The sequence below is a fragment of the Suncus etruscus genome, chromosome 6, assembly GCF_024139225.1.
Source record: "Suncus etruscus isolate mSunEtr1 chromosome 6, mSunEtr1.pri.cur, whole genome shotgun sequence".
Lineage (NCBI taxonomy): Eukaryota > Metazoa > Chordata > Mammalia > Eulipotyphla > Soricidae > Suncus > Suncus etruscus.
The window spans coordinates 70,427,538-70,440,895 of NC_064853.1; the positions used below are offsets into that span (position 1 = coordinate 70,427,538).

A 13,358-nucleotide genomic window follows, 5' to 3' on the forward strand; every position below is an offset into this window, starting at 1 on the left:
GAGATTTTGTTGGTTTCTTTGGATTTCTCTATGGAGAAAAACTATAATCAGTGGTTAGACTTTAAAAACGAAATAATATATTATATTTTTTCAGTCTAAAATAATATTAAACTAGACATCAACTTTGTGAAATATATTTTAACCCTATTTCTGAAATATATTCTAACCATAATCCTAATCTTAACCCTATACACTAGGTGGTGGAGTACGTATCCAGTGATGACTAATCTTTTTGAGCCCGTATGCCCAAACTGCCACAAAAAAACAAAGAATTTCCTCAAAAGTGCCAGCAAGTCAATTAAACCTTAATAACAAGATTTTAGTATCTAAAATCAATGTGACACATGCCACGTATTTTAATTGCAGACCTTCCCGAGTGCAAGGCCTTCGCGTGCCACCACTGGCACGCATGCCATAGGTTCTCCATCATGGTTATAGACTATATAGTATTTAATTTCTCATATATGTTAAAAAATTGCTAGCTTACTTTTTCCAGTTATATATTAAACCATAATACCTACCACTATTTATTGGTCAGACTGATCTGAGGAATCAGAAATTAACTTATTGAAATGCCATTTTTAATCCTTTCTAGTTATTTTTGGAAGAAAATAGTTTTGTTTAGAGAAATATGAGGGGAGAGAAAAGAGGAGAGTAAGAGAGAGAAATACATGTTCAAGAGAAAGCATCTGCTTCTCCAGGGGAGAAAAAGGCATATAAATCTGATGTTGGGATGTGGCAAATCTTTAAGATAGACAATAATGCATGCATTTCTGGATCTTTAATCTTAGTGAATATTCTAACAGCAAATACCTGTTAATTAGAAATGAAAACATTTGTAGGGGTTGTATAATGTGAAGATTTCCTAACACCACATGTTTATTTGTTTTGCCAGACATCCCACATTTGAGACCAAAGCCAGTGTACATTACTACAACTAGAGACAATGAAAATTTTTACAGTACAAAAATTCCATACATGGCAGCTCGTGTTGTTTTTATTAAGTGGATTGTAACTTTCTTTTTGGATAAAAAGTATCTGACTGCAACACAAATCACCAAAAATGGGGTTGATGTTTTGCCTAAAATTATACAGGTATGTCATTCATTTAAATGTGTTTCCTAATATATAATATCACATGTACCAAAGTAATTGTTTATTAGCAATATAGGTTGTTATTTATAGAATTCTTTTGTTTATTCAATACTTTTTACTTTCTGTCTATAATGCTGAATTAGAAGCACTTGTTTTGGGTATACCATAACAGGTAATCTTGTTTGTAAGGGAGGCCACACCCGGTGATGCTCAGGGATTACTCCTGGCTATGTGCTCAGAAATCACTCCTGGCTTGGGGACCATATGGGATGCTGGGGATCAAACTGAGGTTCTTCCTGGATCAGCTGTGTGCAAGGCAAACACCATATTGCTGTGCTATCGCTCTGGCCCTTAAGGGAGGCTTTCTGAGAAGATAGGTGGTTTGTAAAAGTCCTGGCTCCCTCTCATTTTGATTTCTTCTTTCAAGAACCAGTGACCTTTGAGCATAAGAACAAAACTACAGTTTTCTTTTTGGTTGTTTGTGCTCAGAGCTTACTCTTGTCTCAGTGCTCAGATATCACTCTTGGCAAGGCTGAAGGGACCATCTGTGGTGCTCAGGATCTAACCTGGGTGGGCTGTGTACAAGATAAGTGCCTTACCCCTGCTCTATTTCTCCAGCCCCAGGAGGGACTCTCTTCACCGAAATCCAGTACCGGGAATAACTCTGGAATATAGCAGGGTATTCATCAAGGGGACCTGTGAGACTACATTCCCTCGGGATCTGGGAGGCTCGGCTCGGGAGGTGGTGGTTTATCAGCACAGGATTTCAGAATATGCACTTATCTATTAACTGCAGCTTTTTAGAGAGAAGATGATTACCTCTCCAGGGCCTTGGTATACCTCTTCTTGGGGGCCTATGGTACTTTCTCTATTACTGGCCTATGTCAGACTTAAGGTTTGTTCTACTAGTTTAGAGACTTGTGTTGGATAGAGCAGGAAAGCATCTTAGATTATAGAATATTTGATTAGAGAATTTATGGTTTTCTGTGCTTTTGTCTTTTTTGCCCCTAAGAATGGAAATAGGATGCATGGTTTGCTTATTGCAGGTTTACTCAGATACCTTGGACTTACCAAAAGTGTGACATAGGTCTGAAAGGTCTGAGATATTTTGCCAAAGAATACATTTAGTATCTTGATGGAGAAATACCATACTGAGGATCAAAGCATGTTGGCCTTTTGGAACTAAATGAAGAAAAAGAGGAAAAGCTTATTTTAAAAATTCCCAAGGGAGTTATGTTTATAATAATAACTACAAAAGATCTTTGATGGGGAGGGGCACAACAGACAATGCTCAGAGGTTATTTCTAGTTGTACTGGGGAACCATATGGAACACCAGGGATCAAATCTGGTTCACCACAGATGAGGCAAATACCCTACTTGCTGTCCCAGAAACGCAGAAGATTTGTGAAAGAGCATTACAAAACACCTTGCATTTCTTCACTTAAGATTTTGGTAGGTAATCAAAAATGGTAATGATTATTGGTGAGAATAAAATCAGTTTCTGGAGAAATAAACTAAAACATTGAGCAAAAATTAAAAGAATGGAAATTGAGAATTAGTTGATAAAAACTGAGGATAGTACCTACATTGCCTGTATAATAGAGGCAGAAGGAGAAAACATTTAAAAGCAATAGTTACACTAATAAAAATTAAAATTTACTTTGATCTGAAAAAAATTTAATTTGAGACTGGGGATATGACTCAAGTGGTACAGCATGTTCCTTTCAGTAGAATACCTTGGGTTTGATCTCAAGCTTGCATATTGTCTCCATTACTGACTCCCAACCTAGCACCTCTGGAAAGAGGCCTGATTGGTGAAACTTACCTCATGAAAAGGCCATTGATTCTCAGAAAGAATTAATGAAGTATGCACAATTTAAAATAGATCTTTGGCTTTTAGGTATTAGGAAAAACATAGATTTCCAAACAGAAACCATAGGTTATTTCAAAGAATGCTTTAAGGTTAGCACTAAATAGTAATCTAATTTACAACCAAAGCAATCTTTTTTTCCTGTCTTTTTAAGAACCTGACTTTGATTATTTTTACTTAAACAAATATATTGGTTTTATATACATTTTTTTCTTTTTGGTTTTTCAGGCCACACCCATTTGATGCTCAGGGGTTTCTCCTGGCTAAGCGCTCAGGAATTGCCCATGGCTTGGGGGGGTACCATATGGGACGCCAGGGGATCGAACCACGGTCCTTCCTTGGCTAGCGTTGCAAGGCAGACACCTTGCCTCTAGTGCCACCTCACTGGCCCCGGTTTTATATACAATTTTATTTAAATTCAAAATAAAAACCAGAAAAAATTTAAGGCTTATGTATATGCTTGGAAGTGACAGACCACCTTAGGTAGATTCAAGGCCCCTAAACCATAGAAGTAGTATTACTGCTATTTTAAAAGAGAGTTAGAACTTTCTCTGTCAAAGAAAGCATAAATCTATATTCCTTTCAGATAGTTTGTGAAAAACTTTAACCATGTTAATCATGTTTTTTTAAATTTTTTATTTAAACAACTTTATTACATACATGATTGTGTTTGGGTTTCAGTCATGTAAAGAACACCACCCATCACCAGTGCAACATTCCCATCACCAATGTCCCAAATCTCCCTCCTCCCCACCCAACCTCCACCTGTACTCTAGACAGGCCTTCTATTTCCCTCGTACATTCTCATTATTAGGATAGTTCAAAACGTAGTTATTTCTCTAACTAAACTCATCACTCTTTGTGGTGAGCTTCATGAGGTGAGCTGTAACTTCCAGCTCTTTTCTCTTTCGTGTCTGAAAGTTATTATTGCAAGAATGTCTTTTATTTTTCTTGAAACTCATAGATGAGTGAGACCATTCTGCGTCTTTCTCTCTCTCTGACTTATTTCACTCAGCATAATAGATTCCATGTACATCCATGTATAGGAAAATTTCATGACTTCATCTCTCCTGACAGCTGCATACTATTCCATTGTGTATATGTACCACAGTTTCTTTAGCCATTCATCTGTTGAAGGATATCTTGGCTGTTTCCAGAGTCTTGCTATGGTAAATAGTGCTGCAATGAATATAGGTGTAAGGAAGGGATTTTTCTCTTGTGTTAATCATGGTTTTTAAAGAAATTCAAATCTTTACTATTCAGAGTGCCTACAAACTGATCAAACAAACAAAAAACAAAACAATTGAAAATAGATACAGAAGATGTAACCATTTACCAAAGAGGAAGTTAAAAATGACTCTGATTTCACCGACAGTTAACAGAGTTAATTGTTAACAGAAATAGAGTTTTGAACCTTAATAATATAGCTATTTATTACATTACATATAAGAACTAATCACATCTTGAGTTTTATATTGCATCTCATATAAATGGAGGCTCACTCTGTTTAAAACTATTTTATTTAAATAATGTATCTTTATCCTACCTAGTTTCACATCTTTTAAAAATAAGTTGCTCATTTTGAAATATACTTTTCAAATGCATATTTGAAATGATGATGAGTATAACTAGAAAACTTTTGACCACACCACTTTTTTTTATCTGTTTTTCCCCTTAGTTGACTCTTCACAGTTGTAATATGCTTTTGATTTTATAGCTCTTAAAATATACGGAAAATATGGTTTTCTGAATCAACTAACATGGTTTGATTCAAAAGGTAATATATATATATGTATATATATACACACACCTATGTTTATCACAGTATTATTTACAGTAACGAAGATCTGGAAACATCTCAAGTGCCTAATAAGAGTTAAGTGCATAAAGAATTTGTGTCATATACATACAGTAGAATACTACTTAACTATGAGAAAAGATGAAATTTTTGAGTTTGCTGCAACTTTGATCCAATTGGGGGGTTGTCTTGCCAAAGTGAGTTAGGAAGAAACAAATAGATGATCTTGCTCACATTCAGAGTATAGTGCTTTGACATTCCCAGTGGAAACAAATTTTGAGGCATGATCAGTGGAGCTGGAAACAGATGAGTCTTAACTGGAGGGTAGAGAAGGACTTTGTGAGTCTAATAAGTATGTCTTGACAGGTTGATGGAGAGGTTGATGTAGCAGACAGTGATTTCAGTAGTATTATGAACTCTCATAAACTCTCTTACCTCAATAAAAAAGATGAATGGAAAAAATTGATTAAAATACTTCCAAATACTTGGGGTTGGAATGATAGTACAGCAGATAGGCAGTTGCTTTTTATGAATCCAACCCAGGTTTGATCCCCTGAGTCCTGGTGGGAGTAAATCCTGAGTGTCATCAGGTGAGGTTTAAAAATGAAAAAAGACATAAAGGACTAAATTCTTCAATATAATAAAAATTACTAAAATATATATAGAAAATGAAAGGCTTGGATAGAACAAAAACATTTGATAATTTAATCACATTTAATGATGTGATCATCTTTTTCAGATTGTGTGTGTGTGTGGGTCTGCCACCTCATCAAACATTGGTCAACTGTGTCACCTGCTGAACAACCAAGTTACCTTTTAATTTTGGTTCTTCATTTTTATAGGGTAGCATTTATTTGAGAATGTAAATGAATATAATATGATGGACATGGAAACTCTTATGCTGAGTGAAATGAGTCAGAGAAAGGGGGATAGACATTAGAATAATCTCACTCATTTGTGGGATATAAGGAAAACAAGAGATAGAATGGTAATAAAATCCAGAGACATGGGCCCGGAGAGATAGCACAGTGGTGTTTGCCTTGCAAGCAGCCGATCCAGGACCAAAGGTGGTTGGTTCGAATCCCGGTGTCCCATATGGTCCCCCGTGCCTGCCAGGAGCTATTTCTGAGCAGACAGCCAGGAGTAACCCCTGAGCAATGCTGGGTGTGGCCCAAAAACAAAAATAAAATAAAAATCCAGAGACATTAGAGACAAAGGTCAGGAGGTCCAGCCCAGGGTAGAAAGCTTGATATAAAGAGCAGTGAGTGTAGCTAGAGTAGAGAAGGATCTCCTAAGACAATGATAGATGGAATGGATCACTCTGGACAAGAACTCAACACAGAAAAAAGGAGAAAATAACAGGCAAAGCACCCCTTCATTAACAATAGTGCCAAAGACCATGTCAAAAAGAAAAGAAGACAGAGAGAGAGAGAGAGAGAGAGAGAGAGAGAGAGAGAGAGAGAGAGAGAGAGAGAGAGAGAGAGAGAGAGAGAGAGAGAGAGAAGCAATTTGCCTGTCTTAGAGCAAGGCAAGAGTGGGGGTAAAGAAATGGGAACTTTGGTGAAGGTGACAGGATGAGTACACTAGTGGAGGATTGTATGACTTAAACCCCAAAATAAATAAATTTGTAACCATGGTGCTTAAATAAAGCAATTAAAATAAAAAATAATATTCTATGCCTGTTATCATGATGCCAATATTCCTTCACCAGAGTTCTTTGGATACTTTCAGCTCACTTTCTCTGCTTGGTAACCTCAGTTCTGTGTTTCAGAACTAACTGTGCTTTTTCCAGTGGATTTTTTCTATTCCCTTACATTTTTGGTATGTTGCTTGAGAGAAGCGGTTTTTTTTTTATATATGGTTGTGTATTTTATATACATAATAGAGGAAAAGTTTAATTCTATGGAGAAATAAGAGCCAAAATCAACTAAAAATTATGAATCATTGTATAACTTACTGTAATTCTCTGTGTTCCTATAGTCTTTTAAATATTTTAAATGTTATTAATATTTTTGTTGAATTTATTGAGATTATGAATATAAAATTTAGATAATCTTTCTTCAGTTAAATATCTTTTAAAGAACTTAGCACTTGGGCTCCACACTGATGTTCTTCTCTCTGAACACACTCTAGGTAACACTGCGTTCTCTTTTGAACTCATAGATCACTCTCCCAGGCATCCTTCCAAACTCCTTTAACTAAATCTATTTTGTTTCAGTGAAAAAGGGCTCTTAGCTCTTAGCACTTTTCTCTAATGGTGTTGTCATATAGTCTGTGAATCAAATGATGCATCGCAATATTTTATCTAGCAGAAAACCTACTACATTTTAATCTTTTAAGTAATATATGCTGAAGTATAGAGACCAAATGTGATAGTACAGATTCATTCACACAATTCATTCACATTCTGTGGTTTTACAAATATGAACAAACATTTTTAGCTTGACAGAACTTATAGCTTTTTTCTCTGAGAAAATTTGGTTGTGTTTCTGTTAAAATAAATGTGTTGGGGGAGATATTAGTTGATGGATCATAATTTTGTTTTGTTCTACCCCTTGGAGCTTTTTGTGCTGAGCTCCTTGCGGTGTTCATTTCAGCTAGTTGTCAGATTGATGGTAAAGAGTATTCTTTAAAATAAGGCATTTCTTTAGTTTTGTAAGTATTTAACCTCGTTTTGAAAAGGATATTCAGAAGTATTGGTTGCTTTCTTGCAGACTGTGGGTGTTGGCATGGTTCAAGATCGGGCACCAGAGCTGGATGGTGACATGCCTGCAGAGCAGGACAAAAACCATTCTAACAGCAGTAGCTTGTCGGACCGAAGACTCAGCACTTCCAGCCTTTGTAGCATTGAAGAAGAGCACAGAAGTGTGTATGAAATGGTGCAGCGGATTCTTTTGTCAACAAGAGGTTACGTCAACTTTGTGAATGAAGTGTTTCGTCAGGTTAGTGTGTGTTGTTTATTCATAAAAGTGAAGAGCTTTTTATTCTTACACTGTTACTAATTATCCTTCACAAAGAATTATTTCCATAATTTTTCCATGACACTTTGAACCCAATGGTAGTGGAATAAAAGCTGTTTATTTATTATTAATCATAACTAAATTAGCTTAGTGTTGCAGGTGATTTCAATGAGATGAGTAGAAGACAAGAAATAGCTTTGAGAGAGCAGAGTGCTACCACATTTCTCCTTACCCACCTCCAATAATTCAATGAAGTGCAAGGGTCAGGACTGGTAAAGTCTGCCATGAGTGTCTATGTACTTTTATGTTTACATCTTCCCAGTTTCACTAGATAGACACACATTGCACTGGAATTTTCACTTATTTTACATGGCATAGGACAAGCCTTCATCACCTCACTACATGAACCCTTAGTGAGTCATGGAACTCATGCTAAAGCAAAAAATTACTCTCAGTAGAAAAGGAAGTCCTTATTCACCTATGACCAAAGAATTTCAGGAGGAGACAGGGAAGTTAAATTTTTAGGGAAATATGAGAGAGGAAGGAAGAAGAAGGGAGCAGAGACAAAATAAGAGATATACATGTGCTCATGAGAAAACATGGGCTTCTTAGGAAGGAGTGAATCCTGAATGATCCTGGAAATATCCGCAATTGCCTTCTACTCAGTAATTCCAGGTATATACCATACATATATACTCAGCAAGCAAGTTTGTCAGTGGTACAGTACTTTGGACAGAGAAATTCTGGTTCCTGACTCTACTGAAAATCGAGTTGAAATTTTTCAGGCTACTTGTTTTGGTTATGTGTAGATTATAAAATCAACAGATTAGATCAAAATTTATGACTTGAAATTGAATTATATAAATTAGGACACAACAAAGCATTTTATAATTCTGTGAAGACAATCATGACTAGTATTTTATCACGTGTACCTTGAATTATTTGTGGATATACTGTACACACCTATGCCACTATTCTTCAGAAATGTGTTAGATTATACTCTATAAATACATGATACTACCCTATGGGATTTTTGTTCATTAGGTTGTTTAGTCCTAGAGAGTCATTATTTTTTTTAAAAAATCACAAATAAAACTTTTATTTGTTACAAACAAAAGCTTGAATTTTAAATAATTTGTGCACTAGTGGCTCATATCCATTAGCTTGTTTAACTTTTCCAGAGCAACTACCTTTCACCGAGAAGCTCCATAGATTTTCCCAACTTCAACTTAGGCTTCTTCATCAGCAGTTTTACTTTGCTAGCAAAGACATATTAGAGTGGGTAAATAGATTGGAAGCCTTCTTTAGGACTTTGTCAGTATGGTCTGAAATTAGTTTATTGACTACCTTTTCAAGTCATTTGTCTGTATGTCTTGGGTCCTGATTTCCATCATCTTCTCCAAATTTGGCATTCTTTTTTTTTTTTTTGGTGGGGGGGCACACCCATTTGATGCTCAGGAGTTAATCCTAGCTAAGCGCTCAGAAATTGCCCCTGGCTTGGGGGGGACCATATGGGACGCCGGGGAATTGAACTGTGGTCCTTCCTTGGCTAGCGCTTGCAAGGCAGACACCTTACCTCTAGCGAAATTTGGCATTCTTTCTAATGCTGAGTTAAGAATTCTTAGTAAAATCAACACAGAACAGACAAATCCACTGTTGGTTGTCTTGATGTCAGCATGATCTTTAGTTACTGTCTGATTTTTTTGACCACGGAGCATATTTAGTTACAGAGGTTTGTCAGACAGCGTTTGCCTTCAACATCCTGTTATTAGCTTAAATTTCCTAAATGCAGCTTCTTTATTTTGAAGATAATCAAGGTTAACCATTAAATGAAATATTGTTTCCTTGAGTTCTCAGATCTAGTGTTTACCTAATATTTTTTATTTAAACATTGGTGGTGATTTTTTGGGGGGCAGGCATACTCAGCGGCACTCATGAGTTACTCCGGGCTCTGTGTTCAGAAATTGCTCCTGCTCGGTTTGGGGGACCATATGGGATGGCAGGGATTGAACCCAGTTCCATCCCGGATTGTCCGTATGCAAGGCAGACACCCTACCACTGTGTTAATGCTCCAACCCCTGCTTGTGATTTTTTTTTCAATACCAATTCTTCTTAGAAAATAGGCCAACTGGGGCCGGAGAGATAGCATGGAGGTAAGGCGTTTGCCTCTCATGCAGAAGGTCATCGGTTCGAATCCCGGCATCCCATATGGTCCCTCGTGCTTGCCAGGAGCGACTTCTGAGCGTGGAGCCAGGAGTAACCCCTGAGCACTGCCGGGTGAGACCCAAAAACCAAAAAAAAAAAAAAAAAAAGAAAATAGGCCAACTACTTTCTTCCTAGCTCTCTTTTTGCTACTTTTTGTAGGACTAATTAAAATATCTACATAGGTTTACATTCTGGTTATTTTGTGTGTGTGTGTGTGTGTGTGTGTGTGTGTGTGTGTGTGTGTGTGTGTGTGTGGTAAAGTCATTCAAGGATATAGTATTTATTTTTTAATTATGTTAACTTTTCTAGTCCAACTATGAAAATGTTTTATTCCTCAGTTAGGCTTTTTTGTCTTCCCCCCCACCCCCACCCTCAGGCTTTTAAGTGCACAAAATGTTATGGCCTTATATAGCATACAGACAACTTTTATGTCTCAAATAATTAAATTCCAATTAAATTGGTATTTTGTGTTATGTGGAACTATAGATCTGCGTTTATATTGAGTTAAAGGGAATTTTTTCTTCTCATTTTAGGCATTTTTGTTGCCTTCCTGTGATATAGCTATAACAAGAAAAGTAGTTCAAGTATATAGAAAATGGATCCTCCAGGACAAGCCTGTGTTCATGGAAGAACCAGATAAAAATGATGTTGTTCCAGAAAGTACTGAAAAATTAGGATTTTCAGAGACTGATTGCAAGGAGGTACTGATATTTTATCATTTATTAAAATAGTTTGTTATGTATATTAGCAGGTGTACTAACTCATACATGAGTCCTTTCGGGAGACAATTAGATACTGGAAGATCTCTATCTTTTTTCTCTTACTTTCTCTCTCTCTGTCTTCATCTCTCACTCTTTTTTCTTGCATTCTGTAAGAACCTGTTTCAGTGATGCTGCTCTGTGTAGTTACTCAGGATTATTGGTCATCTCTTTACCTTTACCTTGTACCTTTTTTTTTTTTACTGTATTATATGATTTATTTCATTAGCCAGCATATTTTTTCCTCTCACTGTTTTACTAAAAAGGTTACTGTCTTATCTTTGATGTTAAAATATCATTTGAGAAAGTATATTTAAAATGTTTTGGTGTATTTTTCTTGTGTAGAGGCATGTTTCAGTAGCAGTTAGAATATTGCAAATTTGAAAGGACTAATGATATGAAAATGAAAGCCAATGATATCTCCAATGTAAGATGTGCTTAGTGTGCATCTGGGCCTATTCTTGAACAGTTCAAGTGGACCTGTTGTATCAGAGGTTGTATCAGAGGATGCTTAAATTTAAAGTGATAGAGCAATCCTCAGCCTGAAGCACAAATGAAATGTATAAAAATTACACTTTCTTCATTACAAACATTTATGTGATTATGGTGCTTAAATAAAGATATTTTAAAAAATGAAAGGTAATATCACTTTTAAGTATTAATTCTATACTTTTGATTTAATTAATTTATTAATGTGGTTAGTTTGGGGACACAACAAGCTGTGCTCAGGGCTTACTCCTGAATCTGCACTCAGGAATCACTCCTGGTGGTGCTTCAGGACCATATATGATGCTGGGGCTAGAAATATAGTCCTACTTTGTCTGCTGTGTGCAAAGCAAGAGTCCACCCAGGTTTCATCTCTCTGAACCTAGTTTTGACTTTTCAGGATTGGTGAAATCATGTCTGTAACTAGTCCAAATATAAAAATAAGTAGGCAAATAAATGTGATTTGTTATCACATTACAAAGTTATAAATATTTCATTCTAATTTAGTTGTTGCACAGACATTATTTCTCCCACACATACTAAGTGTTAATAAGTACTATTTAGCTATGAGAGACAGAAGTGAACACATGAAGGATGATTTGCCCTCTCAGAATCTATATTCTAATGATTTTTGGTGAGTGTAGGAAATTATTTACTTAACATTTGAATCTTTCCCTTTTGGCAACACTTCTTTTTCACAGACTACTTCTGAAAGTACCCGTCACAAGCGATCTTCCAGTTGGGGACGGACATATTCATTCACGAGTGCAGTGAACAGAGGATGTGTGGCTGAAGAGGAAAATAGGAACGTGAGAGCTGGTTCTCAGGCGATGCTGCAGGTATAGCAACCTGAGATGAGATGTCCCCAGTTGGTATCAGTCTGGAGTTTGTTTATTGGAATAACATGGTGCTGTTTTTGTAATCCATCAGTAAACAGCTCTTAGATTCTGATCTTAAGTCTTCTTTTTTTGGAGGGGGGGAGTTTTACCAAGCTGGCTACAAACAAGGCAAGAACCATGTGGCCGGCAAAGTGGTGCTAGAGGTAAGGTGTCTGCCTTGCAAGCGCTAGACAAGGAAGGACCCAGGTTCGATCCCCCGGTGTCCCATATGGTCCCCCCAAGCCAGGGGCAATTTCTGAGCGCTTAGCCAGGAGTAACCCCTGAGCATCAAACGGGTATGGCCTGAAAAACAAACAAACAAACAAACAAACAAACAAAAGAATCTTAGCTACTATCTCACTGGCCTCTCATCTTAAGTATTCTTTCTGATTTCCCACTTTTTAATTTGTAGAGACTTCAGGTGTTAAAGGAGACATCTGAACAGCTTGTATTTTTTTCTAGAAAGATTCTTAGATAGTGAATGAGAGAAGGCCAATATAAACCTTAAAAGTTTATTCTGAAGAAATGTGTGTAGTTAATCACTTGGATTTTAACTATCAAGGCAATCTAATAGGTATAGAATTTTGTGAATGATATTCTTCTTAAAAATTTTTATTAAAGCAAATGTTTATTAAGGAAAACGTTATACAGTAACTTTTAGCTACTTATACGAGTGCAGATATGAAATTTATGTGCCATTTGGGAGCTTTGGAAAGAACAGCTTTATCTCATGATATTAATATCCCATTTTTTTTCTCAAAAATGGAAGTTGTAAATTAATTCTTGGAGTGTGCCAGCTTAAAAGACATTAAAAACATTAGAATGTCTCTGTTTCTCCTGCTCTCTGACCCATACTTCATATCTTTTTTTGGCCATGTTCAGTTAGCCTCAAAGGGAGTCAGGCATGGAGTGGATGGAAAGCATAATGTTACTCAGTGTTGGTCTCACTGGTTTGTTTTTTGTCCTCAATCTTCATAGCCTTTTTTGTGCTGTCATTTCTGCTATTAGTTGGAATCTTATATAGTAGCTAATGAAGTTCTCTCATTTCTTATTGAAAATGAGTAATTCACCATAATTTGAAAAAAAAATAGGTTGATTTTATTAGAGACACTTTTCAGAACCTTGATGTAGCTCATAACTATAACCCATACCTTGCCATAGAGATGCTTCCAGGAGATACCTGGTCTGGTCCCTCCATATCCTCTTCCTCTCTTGGATTTCTAGATTGACCATACATACATAGTCAGTTAATGGGGGATGTAATGTGTTTTCTTTCACCTGGTTCAGAGGAATGTTATTTTTCTTTA

At 36.4% G+C, this 13,358-nt stretch overlaps 1 protein-coding gene across 1 annotated transcript in view; it reads left to right on the top strand.

Moving 5' to 3' along the window:
* The window catches only part of RALGAPA2 (Ral GTPase activating protein catalytic subunit alpha 2), a 342,879-nt gene that overhangs the window by 93,151 nt on the left and 236,370 nt on the right, over window positions 1–13,358 (top strand). The window contains exons 9-12 of the mRNA XM_049774320.1: window positions 896–1,095; window positions 7,479–7,706; window positions 10,463–10,630; window positions 11,875–12,012. Coding sequence (XP_049630277.1) covers window positions 896–1,095; window positions 7,479–7,706; window positions 10,463–10,630; window positions 11,875–12,012 — 734 coding nt within the window. The remainder of the gene's footprint in view (window positions 1–895; window positions 1,096–7,478; window positions 7,707–10,462; window positions 10,631–11,874; window positions 12,013–13,358) is intronic.